Source organism: Lytechinus variegatus, chromosome 11, assembly GCF_018143015.1.
Source record: "Lytechinus variegatus isolate NC3 chromosome 11, Lvar_3.0, whole genome shotgun sequence".
Taxonomy (NCBI): Eukaryota; Metazoa; Echinodermata; class Echinoidea; order Temnopleuroida; family Toxopneustidae; genus Lytechinus; species Lytechinus variegatus.
The window spans coordinates 6,424,635-6,449,628 of record NC_054750.1 but is presented as its reverse complement, the minus strand read 5'-3'; the positions used below and the strand labels follow the sequence as shown (position 1 = coordinate 6,449,628).

Below are 24,994 nucleotides of genomic sequence, written 5' to 3'. Positions count from 1 at the left end.
ACCGTGACTTTCCAAAACGCAAACAGCACAACAAAACATACCTAAGAGACATGTCTCGTTCAAACATAGACAAATTTAGGGTTGCTTTGGCTGAGCATTCTTGGGATGAGGTGATGCGTGAAGAGTCATGTGACAAAGCTTATGATGTATTCATCAATGAATTTAATGCCATACAAAATTCGTGTTTTCCTTTGAAAGAAAAACGTTGTCGAAAAAGAGAATATAAACCTTGGATTACAACAGGAATACTTAAATCATGTAAGAAGAAACTAAAGCTTTATAAACACATTTCAAAAACCCTTCCGAGTATAGGAAAAAGGTATATATAGATTATCGAAATACATTAACTCCAATTATTAGAAAGACAAATGAATCTTTTTATACTAAGCAATTTGAAGAAAGCAGTTGCAGCAAAAGAACATGGAATATTATCTATAGTTTTTTGAATAGAGGTGCAAAAGAAGGAAATCAGGATTGTTTTAGAGATGGCAACAATAAAGTCACAGATCCTGTTGAGATTGCAAACAAATTCAATGAATACTTCATAAGCATAGGGACAACATTTACAGATACAGGCAATACTGACTTGCAGAAGTGTAGGTCCTTAATGAATGGTCATTACCAACAATCAGTGTTTCTAAAACCTATCCAGTGCCATGATATTATAGACATAGTAAAGGCATTAAAAATAGGTAAAAGCCCTGGTTATGACAATATAACAGTTACTGGTGTATATCTATATATGTCTCCATGATATATGCCGCTATAATACTGTATACTGTGTTACCTAGGCCTAATACTAGATGTTTTAAGCTATCTTTTAAAATATAATTATGAAGACATTGATATCCTTGCCAAATGATCTTCAAATTAGTCCACGCCCTATACCCTTCACACGGTCCTACAAGAATAGATATTTCATAAGTGGGCAGTGGATTGATATTTCATTGCTACTTTTTATTTTGTTTCATGGTGCTGAACTCTATCACCCCCTTCTCTGTGTTACACACAAACACACCCCACCTCCACACCCTCACCCACACATACACATGACACCATTGGCGGCGGAAGCCCAAAAATTTAGGGGGTGTCCACCTGAATTTTTTTGGGATGGACACAGGTAAAAAATTGGACAAGCGCCACCCAAAAAGGTTATCAACCTAAATTTAGGTGTGACTAACCAAAAATTTTGGACAAGCAAAAAAACAAAAACAAAAAAGAAAGAAAGAAAAACAAAATCATCAACCTAAATTTTAGGGGGGGGGACAACACACGTTTCAGGGGGGTCCACTTGAATTTAGGGGGGGACGCAGAAAAAAAATGACAAGCCAAAAGAGAAAAAAAAAGGATATCCAGAAAAAAATTTAGGGGGAACCGTCCCCCCACCTGAAATTTAGGGGGAGGGACACGTCCCCCCGCTTCCGCCGCCTATGCATGACACTCCCTCTATCTCAGCCTCCCCCTCTCTGTCTCTCTCTTATTGTCATTCTGCCTTTCCTTCTGAATTCCGCATCTTTAGTCCATCCTCTTGCTCTTCTAATTTCCATGTCATAAATTGGGTATGTACATGCATTTTTTATTTTATATAGTATTAATAATTTGTATGTCCTTGATCAGGACCATGATCATAATAATGCAAATAAGCAGTTGATGTTGATCGTTGTGTTATCCTGTATTAATATGTTCAAATACACAAACATAAATAGCTGAATAAATAAATAAGCAATAAACAAATAAGTAAATAAATGAATAAAAACAACAGTTAATAGATAAACAAATTAATAAATGAATAAGCAAATTAGTAAATAAACAAATAAATAAATAATTGAATAGATAAATGAATAAATAAATAAATAAACTATGTATACTGCATGTGGTTTTCGTACTGGGTCATGCTTCTAGATTTTCTGGCCAATTTGTTTTATTCACGATGTTTTTTAGTGAGCAGGCTAGGCTAAATAGGCCTAAAATAAGCCTGCATTCACCAATGATCCCGATTATACGATTATAGTTAAAGGCCCCAATGGAAGGAGATAAGATATAAGGCTATAGTTATTAAAAATAACAAAGTAAAAGAAAAGCAAGAGTTTGTACAGGTATAGTGAACCAATTGGTTTAATCACATCCGTAGCACGCCCTGAAAGGAAAGTAATGTTTTAAAGGGGGTATGGTGGTAAAATGGAGCTGCTGAAAGGTTTAGATATCTACTGCTGCCTGAACAGCATTTATTCAAGTTCCCTTGAATAAATCAAGTAAAATTAAACGAGCCAAACAACACCAACAAATCAATCATTATCAGTTAAAAAATAAAGGCATGGACTTTTCAAATATTGCCATCTCTTTTTTATGAAACAGTGATCTGTTCCCTGTTACATAAAGTATTTACAAGAAAGGTTTCACTACAAAATGAACATCATCTTGGTCACATTTCTCCATTTTTTTTCTCACCTTCCAAAATTCCAGGGGGTGCATGTTGCATGGCCACAGAGAATAACACACGCAGCGCAGCACCCCCAGGAAAATCTTTGGGCTGCTTCAGCACCCCCGCTTCCCAAGGCCATATGTTTCATACAGTCTTGATTACTGTTTTGGGAAACACTGGATCATCGACTGCCTTATAAGAGCTTTGTCGGTTTTTATCCTATTTCACTGAAACTGTGGGAACAGGCGTTCCGTTGCGATTTCGTAATTTTCTTATATAGGTTTGAGGAACACTTAAAAGAAAATGTGAAATGCCTTTCTCATTTCAGTTTGTAAAAAGAAGATAAATAAATCAATAAACACGTCAATTTAATGCAAATTTCAATAACCTTAATGAGCGTTTGTATCTATATGTATGCATAATTTAATAATTAAAAAAAAATCATGAGCCATTGTCAACTTGATACTCTTTCGTCTGACATGCAGAACCCGTCCATGTCCAGCACAAAGCGTATGTATACTATATATGTATATAGGAGTTATTTTTCGCTAGTCTCAACCATTTATTCCCGTAAAGATTGTTGAAGTTCAATGAAGAAACTGTCTCCAGTTCATGCTGTTTGAATTGTGTATATCTATTTGAATTGAGCACAATTTGGAGGGGGAGTGAATTATTGACCAATCGTTTGAGTACATATTAAGTTTCGGTTGCAGGCGGAGGAAAACAGAAAAAAGACACCTATATATATTTTTAAATGCATATATTGACACAATGAAAAGCTTGAAATATCGCTTATTTGTGCAGAATTCGTAATACTTGATGAACTTCGTCCTACATTTAATCTTGCATAAACTTCAAAGAGAAAATATGAAATGTCAATTTGGTCACGCTGAAAATCATTTTGTTTATTCAGTAGTGTTGTGTTATATTGTCCCTTTCATATTATTGTATTTCGCTGATAATACTCCTCCTCTTCTTCTAGAAAAGGTACAGGCCACCGTCCAGTGTATATTGTCGTACTGAGGAGCGTTTCATCAACATTTTTGTCCGACAAGTGATCTGACATCTTTCCTTGATTCTGATTGGCTGAGAGGTACTGTTACTATGGTAATTGTCGGATAAAACAGAACTTGTCGGACAAAGTCCCTTCATGAAACGCTCCCCTGGTGTAGTGCAATACTGATCTATTTTCCAGTAATATTGATTTTATGTAACGATTCGACTAGGATCTTTTTATTCCAGAGAGATGTTCTTGTGATGGCAACCAAAATTCTGATGGGCGTCCGCAATTTCACCCAAATTAACAACCACAACCACGCCAATAATAACAACACCAACAATAACAAAACAACAGCATATCTTTTTAGACAGACATTTAAGTTTATCCATACTTCATAATAAAAACAATAATTGCATTTATAATAACGCTTAATACTTTATGCTTCTTAGCGAATTATACAGTATAGTACATTTTAACCTGCCTTGAACCAGTATAGGTTCATGGACCTGGTTTCGCTTGTTACTCTTCATTGTTTCACTTTGTTTATTTGTATTCTGCTTTTCTTTGAAATAAAGAAATGATTACAATCAATTAACATAATTAATATTCAATATGCAACCTCAAAATTTAAAACATAGGTTTGCATACAAGCATGCAAATTAATAGAGAGGATAGTATCAGAGGATCAACCATGACAATCAATGATATTAAATGGATAGAAAAAACGTATGAACATAATTATACAAAGGTTTTAACATGTACCAAGCTTACAAGAACTGTGGTTTTAACGTCACATTCCCGAGATGACCTTGGTAATTTATTTTATTCAATTTGATGATTCGAAATCTTTTTACAAGTTTTGAGCAAAGAAGTAATATCAATAGAAAGGACAACCAGGAAATGACGGATTAAAATGAAAATACCCCCTCCAAACCCCCAGAAGGGACAGTCCCAATATATTTTGATTGAGGGGCAATATGGTATTTTTTAAATCATTTTTAGGTATTGAAATACCTAACCTCTATTGTGTCTTCCCTTTTCAATCTCTATCGCTCCCTTTCCTACGATTTTTAGGACATAGGGGCATTCACCCCTCCCCTCGCGGGTCTGGGTCCGCCCCTGTCAAAATGATATACCCCTTTAGCTTTTTCTTAGGTTTTACCCAATGAGGAAGTGCACGAATTTAAGATGTTTTGGTTGCCAAGCATACAGCAGACCTGTAAATAGTTCGATTAAATACGTAACAAAATCATAATGAAGATGAGGGCGACATTTAGATATCGTTTTGACACCTTATTGATCTTGGTATCACATTTTTTTTTTGAAAATTCTTAATCGGGGGGGGGGTAAATTTTCACAAGAGCAGCATTTTTAGTTGTGCTATTAAGGCTGAAATATGATTTTAAAATCTATATAGAGATTTAGAGTAAATTGCTGAATATTATGTATATAGCAAGCTGCGATAAAACTATACGAAAATACTAAAATATACAAATATAATCATCGTTATAGTATGACATATATACAGTATGAAACAAAAAATGAAAGACATAAACGATAAAGAGGATGTATGTGACCTTGGTTTTCAAAAGAAGCTGCAACATTTTTAGTAATTAACCTGTTGAAAAGTGAAAGCATTACAGGAGATAAAATAATTCAGTATTTAAAATGAAATAAAGTTCTGGATTTTATCATGTACGTAATGCTTTCTTTGGAAAAAAAATGCACTTATGTTTGAAAGAGAAAGAGAGAGAGAGAGAGGGGGGGGGGGTGGTCACTGGGTAACAGAAAAATAATGCATAAAATGCTTGATAAATCACTTCGTAGGTAGTGTCAAATTACATTATGCGATTATAATAAAACAAAGCACAGCACAACTTTATACGATTAACCGTGAAAAGGAAAGAAATACAATATGCTTCAAAAAATTATAATACAGGAAAATTCTGAGTAAACATTTTAGATTCGATATTGCGTAGACTACATTCGCTTCTCGAAGATTTAGACATTACTTTGAGATTCACGTCTAAATTATGAAAACAGTAACATTTTGTGCGGTTCTCGAGTTTCTAAAAGCCTCATATTTTAATTTTCTATCGAGCAACTGAAAGTGGTATTTACGTAACAAAAAAAATTGAGCTCACGTGCGTATACCTGTCGAAAAATGAGAAGTGATACTGCCTTAGAATCTAAAATAAAATCGTAGAATGTTTTTGTTTTCGTTCTAGAGCCAAGGATGGAAATCCCTCCCCGAACACTGTAAAAACTGCGGTGTTAAAACTGACACCATTTGGTGTTAATAGAGGACCACACCCTGAGGTGTTGAAATTACACCCTAGAGATTAAACATAACACCAAAGAGTGTAAATGTAACAACAAAATGTGTTGTAATAACATCTATATGTGTAAGACTAACACCACCAATTTAACACCGCTGTAAAATAAGTGGTGTGGTCCTCTATGTACACCGGTTAACACCACAGTTTTTGCTCTGAAGGTAGGGGGACCAGGGGCTGGAAAATTTGACAAGCAAAAAAAAGGGGGGTTATCAACCCAAAATGTAAGGTAATTTCGAACAAAAAAAATTATTTCCATCATTAAGGACCAAAAATAGTAGGGGGACATTTGATATTGTGTCCCCCTACTATTTGGGTAGGGGGACGCGTCCTCCCCCCCCCCTGGGATTTCCGCCCACGTAACTAGAGCATTCTGAAATGCATTGCGTTTTCAAAGAAGGCCTACGAAACTAAACAAGTGGATCGTTTACCACCAATTGGTCTTCGAAATCGAAGTCGATGTCGGTTTACAAGCGTGTGTCGTCTCCAGAGATGTTACCATCCAGCATATCAATAGGGGTTTTCTTCTCGTGGTGGTAACCGTTCGTCAATGCTTTCTCCATATTCTCTTGGTCGATGCGGTCAAAGTCAGGTTTGGTGAACTTGTAAATTATGCCGCAACCGAACGAGTCGCCCTCTACGTTGACTGTGGTACGGACACGGTCCCTGTGGAAGAGAGGCCGAATAAGGACATGGCAGCTTTAATGTATAACTTAACCTTTTCAATATTTTATTTCAAATGAATTACATTCATACATAAGGAGACAAGGGACTTTAAAACAAACCAAGGGATCGGATGTAAACTGAAGTTGAGAGAGCGGTAACCTCATTTGAAATCGATATTGGTAGGCACGCACGTTTTTATACAGAATCTTTTTGAAAATTTGATTTTAACTTGTATTTTGGTTGGTAAGGATCCATATTGGCATCTTGATTAAAACTAACAAGTGTATATAAGTTATTAAAAAATTCTGTTAAACAATAATGTAAAATGAAAACCATTGCACAGTTACAAATATCTGAGTCATCTGAATGCAAAAGACACCATACAAAGTTTTAGATTTTTGTTTCTAATTATTTTTACGTTATACATACAAGGGAGAATATAAATCGAAATGAGGTCACTTACAGGAACCAATCAATGACGAGGATAAGAGTGATGTCATCGGCTGGTAGACCCACTGCGTTGAGGACGATTACTAAGGTTACGAGACCGGCTTGTGGCACGCCTGCTGCCCCGACACTAGCAAGGGTAGCTGTGATACTGTGAGGGAAAGAGCAAATTATTCCAAGAATATAAACCCTTGCCTGTGACGTCATAATCTCATAGCGCCCTCCCTCAGAGGATATAGGAATACGCGTAAACGGAGTTCGCCAGCTGCAGATCCCAAACGCGATCAACACTGTAAAAAATATTGGGTACAATTTTAAACCTGAACGAGGGTTTTTGGCAGTATTTCAACCAATGCGGGAAGCATATTGTCCTGTACGGTTAAAAAATAAGGAGCAATTACTTCAGAATGGGCCAAATCTTCATCACACATGATAAATAAACATGCCCAAATAAAACGCCCGATGTCGGTTGGACACATAATTACTCTCACGGAGAATTTTTCCCAAATATATTTTTTAGAGTGAAGGCGATTCCAAGATGTGTATGTCGTTGATCTCTTATTGTCCAAGGATTTGACACTCAACATGCTCAATGAGTAAATCAATTCGCGTGCAGATAATACACCCAATACATTTTTTTCAAAACGAACAAATCATACTTACAACATTGGTTTGTCCTTCTTTTTTTACAGGATCATTTAATTTCAAAGAATATTCAGAGATTTTGATTCATAGATAGTTGGTAATACAGCACTTTCACAGCGATCCCGACAACTTTATAGTTACTATGTAATAATTCATCCATATTCACCAACGATAATCATTTGCTGATCGGCAAAATGCTTTGACCAAATGGATTATGTTTGATCCCACAATTTTGCATTCAATTCGAAAATCAGCTCACACTAATACCGTAATTACAAAATACATATCGACTTCACAACCCTTCAAGCTTTCAAGCAAAATGTTTATAGATTTTGTCAGAAAAATCAGGGCCCCCATCTTACAAAGAGTTACAATTGATCCGATCAATCGCAAATATAGAGGGCCAGCAACGTCAACATGCATTATGCATGTTTGTACAAAATATTTTCTAGCTATGATGAATATTCAGGCATTGATTGTTTTCTTGAAAAATCACTTTGCTTCTCTTTGTTTACTAAGGACAAAATTCTTGTAGAAAAATTTATGACACTGATGGATTTCCATAGAGTTACAATTGATTGGATCAATCTTAACTCTTTGTAAGACGGGGCCCTGAACATTTTTCTGCAGTAAAGCTATTTGTCGTAGTTTCACACTTTATGTATGTAGGATGTGTTCTGTTTTTTTATTATTATTATTTTTTAACATAAAGCCGAATTAATCGGAGAGCTGATTCCATTGATTTATTGCCAGATCATTTTCTGTGATTAATGGTATAAATCTTATGTACGATCGATCACTATGCTTTGTGTTACCCGGCTCATCGCACATAGGTTTTAGAATTGGCCAATGAGAACACTCCCTTCCGTACCTGATGACGATGACGTCGACGGCGTCGAGGCTGTAGTCGTTGACCTGGGCAATGAAGATGGCTGCCACGGCTTCGTACAGAGCTGTTCCGTCCATGTTAATGGTTGCACCAATGGGAAGTACGAAACGAGTAACTCTTTTATCAATCTTATTATTGTTCTCAAGACTTGTGATAGTTACGGGTAAAGTGGCCGAGCTACGGGAGAAAAGAGAGAAAAAAATAAAGGGATATATACACATATACATATACTATTTTTATAGTAATCACCCACCCCAACGATTTCAATGATAGAAGCGAGAAAGATGGAAAATTACATTAATTGTTCGGTTTCTGTAAATTGTATGATAATAATAATAATAATAATTAACATCATTTATATAGCGCTAGCCTCCTTTGTTATTCGACTGACATTATTTCTTCAGTTCATTATTTACTGATGTTTCTTAAGATATTTTTTGTACATCTGGACTTTAAAAAGCAGTATAGAATTTGCATTTATAATAAAATCGGCCGTTGTGGTGTTGAGCAAATAATGACATCTTAAATCTTGCTTTGTAATCCAATATGGAGGTGTGTTTACCTGTATTTCTATTGATAATTTCACGTTCGCATTAATTAAGTAACATAACAAAGTAAAATATATCACAAAGTAGGTCAATCGTGAATTGATAACAAAGAAGAAGAAAGGATAAATTCGCACTTAGCTATAATACTTTGTAAAAAGTAAGAGAAAAGAAAAGTTGTATGCTTGTATGAGAGGCAAGCCCATGAGACTTGTTTCATGGTGAAACAAGCTGGTATGCAAAATGATGGAGAGAAGAGGGGCCGATTGCACGAAAGTGTCTTTCCAAGGACCGTCAATCGGCCCCAGAAGACAATAAAAAAATGCTACATACATTAAGTATCAAACATTAGAGCTAATGAAAGACAAAAAGTGAAACAATTATAATACCAAGTACTGAAGAATGGAGGACAAAGAAAGAAGAGAGAGGGAGAGATAGGGTGAGAAAGAAAGGAAGAGAGAGGACCAATGTGGTGCATGTAGACTTGGTAGAGATGTGAGTAGCAAGTTTTCGCAATTGAAAGTGGGGCGAATTCTACAACATGTTTAAATCTATTGTAAAATCACAATGAACAGCTGATAAGTGTTTGTCGAGTATTGGTGAACCGGGTCAGCTGATCGTTCTAAGATTCTGATCTGACAAACAATTGCAAATGTGTCGTTTTTTCAGAGTCCAGGACGACACTGCAGTTTTGATTCACAGATTTTCGACAAACTGACAAAGGTTGTTATGTCATGAAGGGCAACAATACATTCCCAGCGTTCTAGGAAACGTCTGCGTAGTGTTGTGAAATCTCCCTTATAAAGAGAGAGGCAGGAAGTATAAGTGTCACACTGTAAAATCTGCGGTGTTAAAACTGACACCAATTGGTGTTAATAGAGGACCACACCCTGAGGTGTTAAAATTACACCCTAGAGATTAAACATAACACCAAAAAGTGTAAATGTAATAACAAAAGGTGTTGTAATAACACCTATAAGTGTAAAACTAACACCAATTCAACACCGGTGTAAAATAACAGGTGTGGTCCTCTATGTACACCGGTTAACACCACAGTGGTTGCTGTGTAAGATATAATATCAACCAGCAAACAAAGGTTCCACTTTGAAAGTAAAATAAAAATTCATACAGCCTTGCAGTACTGTATGCAAGTACAATTGTTTAACCATTTCCTCACTCGAATAACTGCACCCCCGTGCTTAATGAGGTATTTCAGAAACCAGTGGGCTAGGAGATGCTATATAAATAAATAGTTCTGTTATGAGGAATGAACCTTGGATATCGTATAAAAAAGTACTGGATCTGTAATAACTGCAATTTGTGTAAATATATAATAAGTAAGGTGAAAAACCGCAATGTATTCAGAGCATTCACGGTTTGTCGACTTTATAAGGTTGCGATTTGACGGAATAATCATGGTTTGGGACGACAGCTCTCTGACAAACAAAAGAAGTTTGTTTTTAATAATTAGATGATCATGATGACACAAAATATGATATAACCCCATATATTTATACCCCAGATATAAAAATATGTTGCACCTGTTAATGGTAAGAACAGGTAAGAGAAGAATGAATGTATGGCCTTTTCTATTGCTGTCGAAATTAAATATTTATACCGTTTATTGTTATTGCCATCATACATTCAGGTATCGATAACAGTAAATTGAGCAATTGGTAGCCAACTTCTCTATCCACCCCTCCCCCCCTCTCTCTCTCTCTCTATCTATCTATCTATCTATCTATCTATCGAATCTCTCCCCCAGCTCTCTCTTGGTCAATCTCTCTTTACCTCCCTCTCTTCCTCCCTCTCATTCTCTTTTCTCTGTTTCTAATTTTATTCACTCTTGCTTGTTTATTCTATCTCTCTCCCTCTCTTTCCTCACTTCCTTTTCGCCCACACATGTGCACCACCCTATCCTCTTGTTTACATTCTTCTTCATTCTCCTTTCATCTTTGTATTCCATTTATCAACCATCACTTCAACTTTATCCATGACCCTTTTTCTCCTCCTCGCATTCTATACTTCCACCTACAAATCTACCTTTTATTCAAGTTCCTTGAGGGATCCACACTCAACAAGCCCTGCTTTTTAGTGGATCCCGCTGATTCCAAAATATTTGTTTTATCAAAAAATGAAAAATAAAAAAGGAGCTTTGCAAATGTTTAAGCGGGAATGTTCTTTATTTAGTTTTACACCCATTGTATAATTATCATATTGTTTTTTTTTTACCGTAAACATATACTTATTTCTTTTGTATGGTCATATTGCTAACATTGTACATTCACTTGTGTTACTTCGTATAGTTACAATTTTATATCTGTGTAATCATTTCCAACGGTGTTTATTTGGGTTGAGTCGAAATGAAACAAACCAAAATTGAAACTTGAAACATCATAGATATCGCTTTTTGGCATGAATTATTGCTGCCTTTAAGCTAAGGAAACTTTTTTTTATCTACTTGTTCTTTTCAAACTACTAATCTCATATTCACGTGATTCATTTTCTTATATTATCTTTTTTTTGCCACCGCACACTCAATACAAGAACACTCTCATTTTCAGGTGTTGATGCCATGATCTCAAAGATATTGCTTTTCCGCATATTATTATTGCCTTTCGACTGAATCCTATTTTCAATCAATTTTTTTTTTCTTTTCAAATAACTTTTGAATATAGGAATGATTTATTTCGTTATGAATATTTTTGAAATCTTCTTCTTATATTTTCCTCTAACACCCAATTTAGAACATGCTCATTTTAAAGTGCTGAGGTCAGGGGAAAACAGGGTATAGATATCGCAGTCCTGCGAATTCTTGATGCCTTTTGGTCAAATCATAATTTTCTTCTATCTACTTTGACCTATATACTTTTGTTACTTCTTATTTTTGTTCTCTCTTTGAAAGGCGTGGATTGTCCAAAAAGTAAATATTGACCCTATTAACCAGGTTCCTACCGTGACCAGCCAACTAAAAGTCATCTTTGAAAAGGAATAAAAGCAGCAGGTCAATAGATTAGAATAAAATAAAACAGAATAGACTAATATATATTTACGCCCAGCTAACCCATTTCATTCACTCATTTTCAAATGGTAAATTTCGTATTAATAAACTCCCGTCTTAGAAATATTTCCGACTAACTTAATTTCATTGGCACCTTTGAAAAGCCAGCAACGTCAAAACTTCATTAAGCAAACGCAATTTTACTATACTTAAACAAAATCGATGACGCTTCCGAAATGAGCAAGGACAAATGTCATCACTTGAAATGAATAACCAGCTGCATTACACTCGGAAAGAATCGGAATTATACATTTTATACTATAGACTGCTAATTACTTTGGCACACTCTTCTGCCTTAGTTTAGCTTTATTTTGACTAATGACACACTTTATCAGATACACTCTTAAATGACAGGGATTTAAAATAAATCCAATACGGCTGTGAATAGTGACCAGTCGATATTATTGTTCAAAACATAAAACAGGAACCAATCAAAAGTGTTCTTTCATATCCATCGTAAACATTTGTGTTAACAAGGTTGAGGAGCCCCGGTGTCAGAGAGGATCCCGTCGTAATTCGTAAAGTTCATACTTTTTTTGCACAGCGACGTACGGAGGATTCAAGAACAGAGAAAATGTATTGCCCGACATGACAAAGAGCAACAAATAAGTCCTTGTTGAAAATTGGTGAATCAAACTTGCAGTTTAGTCCTTGATTCTTGGACAATCGTTTCATGTTTCATGAAAGTTGTCAGCACTGACAAGATGTCTTTCTCCGACAGTTACCATAGTAACAGTCAGGGTGCAGAGCTTCTCAGTCAATCAAAAGCAAGGATATCACTGAAATAGTCAGCACTGACAATTTAGATAATGCTGATAACTTTCATGAACCCCCCCCCCGGGGCGTCGATCCATTTTCCAGATGGGGGGGGGGCAAAAATCACGAATCAACTTTTCAAAGGCAAAACAAACAAACTCACACACACACACACACACATATATGTATATGTATAAATATAAGTTATGTGACTCATGAGATAGAGACATATTATCTGACCAACAAATTATGCGAGCGCGAAGCGCGAGCTGAAATTTTGTAATGTACTGACCTGATAACAGGAAAAAGGTGCCTGTTTAGGACTGTTTTAGTAACTCATGAGGAGAATACATACATGTATCTCACTACACAGATAATGCGAGTGCCAAGAGCGAGCTGAGACCTGAAAGTTTGATATTTTAAGCATTTTTGGTACCAATGATTAAGATGGGTATCTAAAACAAACAATAGATGCGAAGCGCGAGCTGAAAATTTTGATATTTCGATCTGAAAAAAAATTGAGTTTAATGGACGATTTTAATAAAGAACAAGGTGAATAATATAAGATCCAATAAAAGATTATTGCAAATCGAAGCGGGAGTTCTTTTGAGGTTTAAAACTGAAAACGGGACATTCTATTCACCAATTTAATCATAAAAAGTAAGGGTTTTTGCTACGGAAATGGGGCGAGCGCGAAGCGCGAGCTGAAAATTTTATATTCCAATCTGAAAAGCGGACATTTTGAGCACGATTTTAAAATTAAGTATGAGTTGTGTATCTCAATCTCGCTTGCTGATTTCTGTGTAACATTACAATGATATTTTATTTTTTGCACATGCGGAATTATTGGGGGGGGGGGCAAAACGATGTTTGCCCCCCAATATTTTTATTGGTGGGGCGATCGCCCCCACTGTCCCCCAGGATCGACGCCTCTGCCCCCTGAAAATTACGACCGTGGAGCTAAAACTACTGTTCCGCTTTACCAATTTTTGGCAAAGACCCCCGAACTGTTCATTGTCATTTATCGAGTATTATCAAAACATTTACTAAGTCCTTGAATCCTCCGTACGTCGTTGAGCGAATACTCGCTTGAGTGAAAACCTTGAGGACGATCTTACCTTGATGCGGTGGCAAAGGCCGTCACCATGGCTGGGGCCACACCCTTGAGGAAGGTGAAGGGGTTGGAACGGGTGAAGATGAGGTAGAGGAGAGGTAGAATAATAAACCCATGGATGAGCAGACCCAGGATGACAGTGGCGGAGTACATCCCAATTTGTTGGAAGACCAAGGCCCAATCATCCATACTGAGGATCTTACCAAGGACCAGGAAGAACACTCCAATGGGGGATAACCTAAAGGAAGTTTGAATGTAACTGCTATTAACATGGTGAATCTTGACATTAACAAAAAGAAGAAAAAGACGGATTTCACAAAGTAATGTATATATTTTGTTACTGAAACCTTGTAGGAGATAATCTACAGAAAATATATGAAAATACACCCACAAGAGCTAACAAATAAAGGTTTAATGTTTGATTTTTCAACTATCGACAAATAAGACATTTGACACTTACTTCACAGACGCTTTATGCAACGTTGAGAATCTTTTGAAAATGCCCATCAAATCGCAATGGACAGCTGAGAGGTTTTTGTCGGAAGATGGTGGACCGAAGCAGCACATCGTTTTAAGATATGGACCAGACGAAAAATGGCAATTATGTCGTTTTTTCAGAGTCCAGGACGACACTGATGTTTTGATTCGCCGACTTTCGACAAAGGCTGTTTTGTTATGAAGGACTTTTGACAATAGATTCTCTGCCTTACAGGAAGCGTCTGTGAAGTGATTGATAAAGTGCCCTAATGGCAATTTAGGAAGGCGGACTTTAAAAAGTTAAATTCCCAGCCAAGGAGTGATTTCCTTCAGCAAGAACTTTACCCACATTGTGCTGCATTCAACCCAGCCTGGGTAAATTGGTGCCGATATGAATTTATTCCTCAAAAAAGCTGCAAGCACCTGCATGGGGCCCGTTGCAGAAAGAGTTGCAATCAATCCAAACTCTAAAAATCATGCGTAACTTGATATTCAACCAATCAACAGCGCACGTTTGGGACTTGCGATTGATTTTTTTTTACTTGCGTTTAGACGCAACAATTTCTGCAACGGCCCCTGATAAGTAAGGCTATTTTAGCCGGGGTAATATCGGAGCGCCTTGAACATCTAACAAGGTGAATACGTGCGCTACACAAATCCTATGTTCTATTTAATTATTGTACTTTCATGCATGACATTTTCACTATTCTTTTTTCTGGCTCCAAGGGGGGAGGTGCCTATACCTAGCTGGATCCACCACTGCACATTACGATGTATCAACCACCGTTTCATCACTTACCAGATGATATAGCCGACGATGACCATGACGCATTCCATGATGGACTCGACCACGGCTTTGAAGGGCGCCCCCTTCTCACCAAGACGCCCGAGTACAGCACCAAAGACGCAGGAGAACACGACCAGGCCCAGGATATTGGACTTGTACTCATAACCCCCACTCGAATACACGATGGTGATGGGACCCGTCATCGTTGTCGAGTTCATCATCCCCGTGGTATTCATCATGTCCGTGGTCATCGAGTCCGTCATCATGCCCGTGCTCTGTGTCATCATCGGCATCATCGTCGCTTCGACAACCTCTGTAATCTGCCGTGTCTTGTACTAAAATTAAACAAAATGGGGATTATATTGCTCAGGTCATGAGAATATGGGTTTCGGAGAGCTGATGCCCCCTCTCAAAACATGAAGTAAAATAGAATGAGATTTAGAATAAAATTGTATATTTGCCCGTTAACCCCCCTCCCCGCACCATCCTACAGCAGCCACTAAGAATTGAACGTATAATTTGAAAAGAAGGTGATTTTGGACAAAACTGCATTTTAGCATATTAACCTGATTTCCGGGGGGGGGGTGCTGCCTATGGTGTATAACAGACGCACTACCCCAAGAAAAATCCTGGAAACCTTTCCAGGGCCATGAGCTAAAAAAAGCTAAAAGTAGATTCGGTTTAATACACACATTTCCTGTCATGATCGTTTCTGAGCAAACCTGTTCACCCAAATAATTCAATCGCGAGTTTCCCCGATATTTTAATCAGTTGTCTTATTTTCTTGCTAGAAATAATGTGGTAGATTTTCACCGGGTTAATTTTCTTTTGATGTTTGGCAAGCGGAAATCGCATCGCAAAAGACATGTCCGCTACTAATTAATTACTCATTATTTACTCAAAATTACTCATATTTAATTGTCTTGTAACACACGTTTCCTGTGGAGTATCGACAAAGTCTAACGTCTTTGTACAAATCATTTTGTTCCATTCAATCTTTTACAAAGGGACATCATAAATAATAGATTCTAAACGTTGATATTTCATCATAATTTGATCGAACATGTCACAATTTCTTCATCTCAAAATAGATTCAGGGTATTAAAACAGATGTATCTAAACTAAAATATAAAGCATTATTAGCGATATTAATCATAATTGTGGTTATTTCAAGAACTGCCAGCTGTTAGATAAAAACTGACGAAGTTAAAACTAGGAGGGAAGCAATACTATCATGAATACATTCTTCATTTTGCACACACTTAAAATCAAATTTCAACATCCTTAGATCAACGATCTATCACAATTATTATTTTCTTCCATTAATTTACCCTTTCCATATTTTTCTTGTCTCTTTTGTTTCACTTTGATACATCCAGTATTTTCCTAATTAATTTTCCCTTTCTTTTTGTACTTTTCGTTATTTTTACGTTGCATTTTCTTGATATTCCTTTTTCTTTTCCTCTTCCTTCTTTTTTCCCTTTACTTCACGTTTTCACTCTAATAACTTGATGATTCTTGTTTACGTAGAGCACAAAACTTGGCACTTAGTCAAATGGGAACTTCTCCATCACAAAATTTTATCGTAAAAATAGCCCCTCCAAAAATTAGAAAATGTAGGCCTATTGATTCAGAAATTCCATCAAAGATATAAAGAGTTGTTAGAGTTTTAACTTGTTGATCGGTGACGCCATCTGCGGGCATCTTCCCATGTATCGTGAATAAAATAAATCAATGAAATGTTATTTTCTTTTCAAAATTGAAAATAGGTTTTATTGTACCTTTAAGTGTATCAACAAAAACATTATACCGCCCCTAAAAGTAAAAAAAAAATAGTCGCCGTAAACAACTACAAAAAATAAAATTTATGCATTTTACATTACATAAAATATTGGGCAACTGCTCGTATACGACGTCACAAATACAAATAAAAGCAAAAATGGATCCTAATAATTTTGTTAATCTTTAATGGATTTTCGTCAAACTTTCACCAGTATTTTCCTTTTGTACAAACTTTCGTCAGGATGATCTTCCCATTTAACAACCTAGCATTAAAATTAACTTATAAATGGATTAGAATAAACATAGGAAACATGTACTCTGATTTGCTCCTTTCGGATTGAACATATGGAATATGATCCATGCCATTAACTCGGATCAAATTCATATCCGGTAGATTTCTTTGCCATTTATTGATTCGGATATTTTGGATTAAGAGGTCATATCGTAGTTACATGCATATCTATATCCGAGCAGCTTAAATTAAAAGTTATAATTTGCGCTCATGGGCTTGTTGTGGCATTCATTCAAATAGACGGGTAGATAAAGAAATATGCAAATTCAAGTATAATTAATATATCTATTGTTATTTTGTTACAAATTTTGATTGGGTAACCCACTGGCGCACAGATGGGGGGGGGGCTTGGGGGCCATGGCCTCTCAAAATTTTCCCTCGACAAAAAAAAGAGAGAAGAAGGAAAAGGAAAAAGGGGTACATATAATAATGATTTCTGGATTTCATCATGTCGAAATCTATTTTTAAAAAATACGATTTTTGTTCAAAAAACAATTTAGCTCTCTCGCACTCGCATCTTTTTAGAACTTTTGCTCCATCCACCATATCCATATCTGCCCTCCTCAAAATGTTTTGCTCATTTTGGCACTGAGCACGCCCCCCAGATATTTGGACAACGTCAAGGATAAATCTGACCTAAAAAAAGAAAGAAAAATAGAAACTGATCAAATGACACTGACTCAATATTTGCTACCTTGAGTTGACTTGTACCAGCGTTTTTAGTATTGAAGTCTCACCAAATTGATTCACAGATGTTTATTTTATTTATTCAATTTTTTTATCCATTAAATATTCAAAAACAAACGAGAAATCGTAAACAAAGTAGTAAACAGATATACGAGCGACCATATTAAAAAAGACACTTAAGCATATTAATTTAATCACATTTTATTGAGAGTATGTGATCATTTCTTTTCACTATATTATTGACATAAAGAAATGTAGGTAAATATGATAAAGATGATAATATAAATAATTGAACGAATATAGAAATAAAGGGAATAAATTAATAGAATAAACAAATGCTTAAATAAAAAAATTGCATAAAAACCGCAATGAGTGAATGAATAAATGAATGTGAGTGAAACAATCAATTCAATTGGTCGCTTGATTGATAATTGACTTACAGTCCTGAATGTTGCCTCGATGATATTTGGCGGGAACATCATTCTGTTAATGGATATAAATGGTAAAACACAATCATTAATTTTTTCAAATGGAGAAACAATGTGTGGATTTTTTTTCTCGAATTTTACCTCTTTTCTCTTTGTATTAAAAAGATCTATTCCTGGCCTTAAACTTATCAAAGTTGTTGAATTTGTTGCATATAGTTTGGACATGTAGACTACAGCGGTGCTCGGGACTGGATCTAACTCTACCTTGCCCAACACTGTAAAAACGTTGTTTAAAATTTTAAGCACATCGTTTAAGCCCATCACTCTAACAACTATTGTTCAAACTTTTGAAACAATTAAAAAAGTTGTTTAAAAAGCTTTAAAAAGTTCATATAATAAACAACGTTTTATAAAATTTTAAGCAGCATAGTTACTGTGTAGAGACCGCAAAATTTTCCAAACTTTTCGAAACCAAGATGATTTGAACAAGGAGTGAAAGATGTTTATAAAGAGTGGGTGTGGTCCTCTTTTCAAATGTTTGTAAAATTAACTAAATATTTGATTCTCCTACAATCCGGGTTTGAGATTCCTTTGTGATGTACGAAGGTGTAGGTCGAAAGATCTGCTTTACCAAACATCGGTGACAAAAGGGAAGAAATTCATCCTTAATCCTTCAGTATGGGTAATACTTTTGATGCTTAGATTTTAATATTTGTTCTTCCGTCATTATAGCAAACACAGACGCAGTTCTTACTGTATTTGTAATTCAATTTTCCACCTATTTGCCGCCAACACATTGCCAATCACAGTCAATTGGTGAGAAAGGAAAACTCATGTGTTTACCATCGGGGAGAGGAGCCGGGTTGAGGTGGGGAGTGGGGATGCAACATTTCCATTAAGCCCCCCCCAAAAAAAAAAAATGAATAAAAGAAAAGTTCAAAGGTAACCACAATAGAAGCATCCACCCCTGGTCACCATCATCAGATCGTCTTTGAGTTATATTGTAAAAAAAAAAAAAAAATACATCTCTAGAAATACGGTTGCCTTGGCTTAAACATATTGCGTTAGACCTATATCTATCTTTCATGTTTGATTATAGTAGCACCATAAAAACATCACCTTCTTCTCACAAACGTATTTATATAGCTCATGAATTATTATCAAAGATCTATAAAGACCCATCGTTAAAAAATTGATACGGTGTATAACCAGTAGTACATAAAAATGAAGCCCCATGTTAAGCTAGAATTATATTTTATTCGATTTACTTTTCATTTTCTTTTGAATCAGTAAAAGTGCCCATTTTAATCACATTAATGTCCGTCAATGATATTTATCTCTGAGACTTGTCCTATTTTGTTGGAAAATGACACTTTAATTGATAAGAAATGCCCCCCCCCCCTATCCAAGATTTACATGTACCAGCATGGAAGGGCACTGCAATAACCAATATCGTAAATAATATACTTTTCTACCAAACTCATCCCCTACCCATCCCACTCCTACGTCCCCAGAATCACTGCCTCATATTTCAGAGCCCTTTCATGGGGCACTTTTATGATGATTTTATATTTGTATTTATCATGCTCATATCGATTATGAACCACCAACAGGCACCATATAACTCGTTTTGGCCAATACTGAAATTCTAGACCTGTATATCATAATATTGTTAATACATTGACCTATTTATTGCTGATCCCTGTATAATAATCTCATTTATTCCGCAATGACTCCAAGAGAAATATTTACAAAAATGTATCTTTTGTTATTCAATGTCGTAAAACGATAGACATTGAGCTCAATAATCATACCGAAGAATTGCCCTCTTTTAGTTAGTATTTTTTTATACATTTTATTAAACAAACCATATGCCATGTGGTATAGCCATCTGTGTGAACACGGATATACTAGATAATTTTGCTCACCCAGATGAGTGCAAAGAAAAATCCCGCTCTTTTACACCATTTATTGAACAAAGAGTGTATTGATATTGTATGCTTGTTCTAGGAGAGAACGGAATTAAGAATTGCCTTGAAATAATTCAGGGATTATAAAGATTTTTCCTCAAATAATTATTCGGATTTCCTAATCACCTTCCAACTTCCTGTAAATAATGCAGATCCGGCTAATCCAGAAATGATTTTAAAGTTAAAGAAAAAAATCTTTATTCTTTACTAATTATTGGTTTCACTTTTGTATTACTTTATAGTCTGGCATAGATAGCACTAGTGTCATGAACAAGAATATCTTCAGCGCTGAAAGAAATCGAAACAGATATGAATAGACTAACTGATCATTACTGACTATAATTACTATGATAATATAAGCAAATATACAGTGCGTCCCAAAAAAAAACGGAACCGAGATTTATCGATTTATCATAATTTAATCACAAATACAATAGACAAGTGACCTACCATTGTAAAACTTAGAATCTCTTCTTTCATCTGAAATTACTCAAATTATTTTTCATTCACGCATGAGTGAGCAAAAACAATTTGAAGAGGGGATACCCAAAGGTCACTTGGCGGGCTGTATCTGAGTTAAAAAAAACACATTTGTAAAAAGTTCAATATCTGCTCTTTAATTTGATACCTCAACTACAGAAAATGGTAAAGAAATAACAAAGTTCTGGTTATTTGAAATAAAGTTTTAATTTCAATAATTTCATAAAATGAAGAGGTTTTACAGGCTAGCGTTCCGAGTCACTCGACACTCTGTTTTGTTGACGATTAGCCATGCATTAAGTCTTTTGTTAACCGTGCGATAGCTTCTGTGGGAAACCGGTGAAAATACGTTTATTTAATGAAATTATGGAAATACAAGCATTGTTTCGAGGGAACAGAACTTTTCTCGACCATTTTCTGTGATTAAGGTATCAAATAAAAGAGCAGATATTGAACTTTTTAGGCATGTGATTTTCTTTTTGAAATTCAGATACCCCCGCCAAATGAGTTTTTGGTATCCTTTCTTCAAATTGTTTTTTCTCACTCGTGCGTGAATGAGAAATAATTTAATTAATTTCAGATAAAAGAAGAGATTCAAAGCTTTACAATGATAGGTCACTTGTCTATTTTATTTGTGATTAAGTTATGATAAATCTTGTTTCGTTTTTTGTGGGACGCACTGTACAATAATAACCTTCTATCTTATTTACATCGATGTAATTATGAAGTCGGTTTCAAATACAGGATAGCTGGGGATTGGGAAAGTAATACAACAATATTTGACAGATCCCTTGCCAGTTTTGCAGGGGACCCCTTATAAATTTGATTAAAAAAAAAACGATTAAAGGTTCATGAAATCTGAATCTTTTTTTTTCATAGTACGAGGACATTCAGGAAAACACATCACTGTAAAAGAATGGCAAATCTTTCGACAGACAACCTTTCAGAAGTATCGTTTGCTTTAGCAAAAGTTAAATGCAATAATTCATAACATTAGGAAGATGTTTAAAACTATCGGATTAAACAGCGTTTGAAAGAACGGTATTAGGAGTTAAAACTAAGTTTGAGCTTTTTTTAATTGGACTTTTGGGATGTTTTAACTTACCGCAGGAGATCGAGGAAGGCATCAGCCGTATTGACACTTTCGACGTCGCCTGAGGAGTCGATGTCGTCCTTGCTTCCTCGAGCCCCTGGTCGAATGGTCATCACGAGGATGATCCCGAGGATGACTGCGATAAAAGTGGTCGTAAAGTAGTAGAGGACGGCTCGGAGACCCAGCTTGCCCGAGGCTTGCCTGTCAAGCGACGCCATACCGGCGATCAAACTGGTGACGACCAGTGGGATGATCATCACCTTAGAAGGAAATACATTATATGTCAATCTTAGTATAATCTATAGTTGTTTGAAATGGAAATAAAATTTCAGGTTCTAAAGACTGAAATACAACTATCTGAATATAGTTTAGTGAACCAAAAAGAATAATAAGCCTACATTTCCCCTTATCTACACACCACTCTTAAAACAAATCAGTCAAATTGACTAGACCAGTAGTCAGCTGGGTGCAACTGATATGGCAATCACTGTTAGTCACATTTCTGACATATATTCCAGTCAGTAATAACCATGTTCTAGTAAAATACGACTATACTAGTCAAATATGACTAGAATAACAGTTGCACCCAGCTGACCCTATGAACTAGTCATTTTTGACTGATTTGTTTTTGAGTGCAGCTCCTTGTATCTTTTTCTGTACAGTATATCCCCTGTTTTTGTGTTTTTTAAAATCTTTTTCAAGAAATTATTTGTTCCTTCGTTTCTTCATTATACATATAAAACATACATGGTCTCTCTAAACGTGCTAAACACAACCTTTAAAATAACAGGTGCCGCTGTATACATCTACAATTTCTCGACTCATATCGTATCGCAATAAAAATGATAAATTGTATTCATAAATTGCATTTTGTATCGCAACCGCACTGATCACTTGATCAATATTGATTCAATTGAAACTTCCTCATTGATGGGTACAGTAGCGCAATGAGGCAAAAAAAAAAGAAGAGGGACCAGACATAGCGTATGGGGCAAAATTTCTTAAAGGCTACGAGCGAACGAAGTGAGTGAATACAGGTAGGGCAGAAATAAAATGAAATTGTCATTGCATACCTTGAGCATGTTGAGAAAGATTGTCCCTGGAAAGCTGATATATTTGATCTCGTCCGAAGTGAAATCGCGATCCGATCCGAGCTTGATCCCAAAACCAACACAACATCCGAGAATTAGGGATAGGATCATGAGGATAAGAAGGAGGTTCTTGAAGAGGAATTCGGTGAACTTCTGACAGAATGTTTTCTCAGATCTCACATCTCCTCCATCTTTCATCCCGATTTCCGTGTCTGCCATGTTGCTGTTGTTTTGTAAAGGTAGGTTCTACCAGTCCGCTGAAATCTTAAGTTTATAAAAGATCTCGAACTTAACTTTCAAAACGGTTTAGCGAGTGACAATCTTTTTTCAGGGTGTTTGTCTCAAATGCAGGAGACACCCTCGTATGTTTGATGAGAAATGAATAATGTAAACCTTTTAAATGTTAAACAGATTGCGCAAACTTTCAAATATGCCTACAGTCTAGAACTGCAATTTGCTTGCATATATTTTTTTGTCGGAGAGCTCCTCAAACTTGAGTTCTCTTTCAGCGAGCGATCAGATCTGGAGTCGACAGTTTACGAGAAAACCCAGGCGATTGCGCAGTGCACACTTGGCGGAGAAACTGTCTTGTATAGAACGTACAGCGCATGCGCAATGCGTCATTTTATACCTCACTGAAAGGTTAGGGGGAAAAACCCACTTCAATTTTCATTCTTCTCTAGTCATTTCTATCTGTTTACTTTGTTTGAAGACCCCATGAATTCACGGTGTTATCCATGTAGAGATTACGGTGACACCTCTCCCTTATTCGTTCTGAAGTTCAGATCCATTATAATTAGAAAAGTTAGCATTATTGTAGAATCTTGATTAAAGGAAAAATATAAGCAAAATTTTGCCCGAACTATATAGATATCATTTACGCAAAACTTTTGCTTATCATTGAAAAGATTAAAAGTGAAGATGATATAAAGGCAGAGAGGTACAGGGAATTTGCCGGATGAGTTTCTTTTCTCTTTCATTTGTTATTGATCAATATACCATTTAATACCAAGTCACAATTAAATAAATCTACATAATTCAATAATTCCAAGTGTGGATAGTTATTTAGAAATCAAATATCCTTGGTAATTCCAAATCATGCTTATAAAATTAATCTCCGATAATGAAGAAAAAAAAAAAAACCCGTTCAGAAGTGTCTGATGAAAGATAAAGTTGAAAAAATTTTGCATGGAAATCTGTCCAATTGCTGGTACGGTCTTCCTTGGTTAACCAGTGAATAATGAATATTTGTCATAGAATGTTAGCATATGTTGCCGTATTAATAGACGTGTCGTGAAACGTGAATTAGGATCCGTCATCAAATGAAATCCCACTTAAGTCCAGTTTTTGCAAGCTCATGTCCTTTATATGACTACTTTCTCTCATTCTCTTTGGACTTATTTGAGAAGTCAATGGGTCAACAGGTCAATCCCAATCTAAACAGCACTAAACCTTTGAATAAACCCTGGTGAATTCTTCTCTTTTACTTTTATTCCAAGTATTTACCTATTTACCCCTCTCCCATAATGCCTTAAACGAGTTTTGGGACAGAACCACCTAGCAGCATTTCTTGTAATGTTCCATTTTATCCCCTTGATAATATCATATTTGCCTTGGGGATTGAAATCATCATAATACTGACTTGTAGGACCTATAGTACTCTATCAGAATGAGCGCTCTATGAGCAATGTTGCATAATTATGAACTAAGCTCTTTTCAAGCAGCGCTTACGCCCTTCGTATTCCGTTTTGTACGTACACTGTACAAACTGTGATGTTAATACTGACACTAATTGGTGTTAATAGAGGACCACACCCTGAGGTGTTAAAATAACACCCTAGAGATTGAACATAACACCAAAGAGTGTAAATGTAACAACCATAGGTGTTGTAATAACACTTATAGGTGTAAAACTAACACCACCAATTTAACACCGGTGTAAAATAACTGATGTGGTCCTCTATGTACACCGGTTAACACCACAGTTTTTGCTGTGTATATATTCTTGCTGAAATCCATACGAGGT

General features: G+C 35.9%; 1 protein-coding gene across 1 annotated transcript; it reads right to left on the bottom strand.

Annotated features, from left to right (window-relative positions):
- Positions 1 to 6,051: 6,051 nt before the first annotated feature.
- On the bottom strand, positions 6,052 to 23,510 carry LOC121424431 (excitatory amino acid transporter 1-like). The gene is made up of 8 exons (XM_041620116.1): positions 22,951 to 23,510; positions 21,890 to 22,137; positions 18,347 to 18,389; positions 15,158 to 15,480; positions 13,886 to 14,119; positions 8,388 to 8,582; positions 6,888 to 7,022; positions 6,052 to 6,424 (listed from the first exon to the last, which is right to left on the bottom strand). The coding sequence occupies exons 1-8, from the start codon at positions 23,185 to 23,187 to the stop codon at positions 6,226 to 6,228; spliced, it is 1,614 nt and encodes a 537-aa protein (XP_041476050.1). The 5' UTR covers positions 23,188 to 23,510; the 3' UTR covers positions 6,052 to 6,225.
- Positions 23,511 to 24,994: the final 1,484 nt, after the last annotated feature.

Excerpts from the sequence above, each read along its gene's own strand:
- LOC121424431 (XM_041620116.1), bottom strand. The coding sequence starts at position 23,187 with ATGGCAGACACGGAAATCGGGATGAAAGATGGAGGAGATGTGAGATCT. Across the intron at positions 18,390-21,889 it reads GCCTTCCTCGATCTCCTGCG|AATGATGTTCCCGCCAAATA; the intron begins GTAAGTTAAAAC and ends ATCCATTAACAG. Across the intron at positions 7,023-8,387 it reads GTCGACGTCATCGTCATCAG|TATCACAGCTACCCTTGCTA; the intron begins GTACGGAAGGGA and ends TTTCCCTCACAG.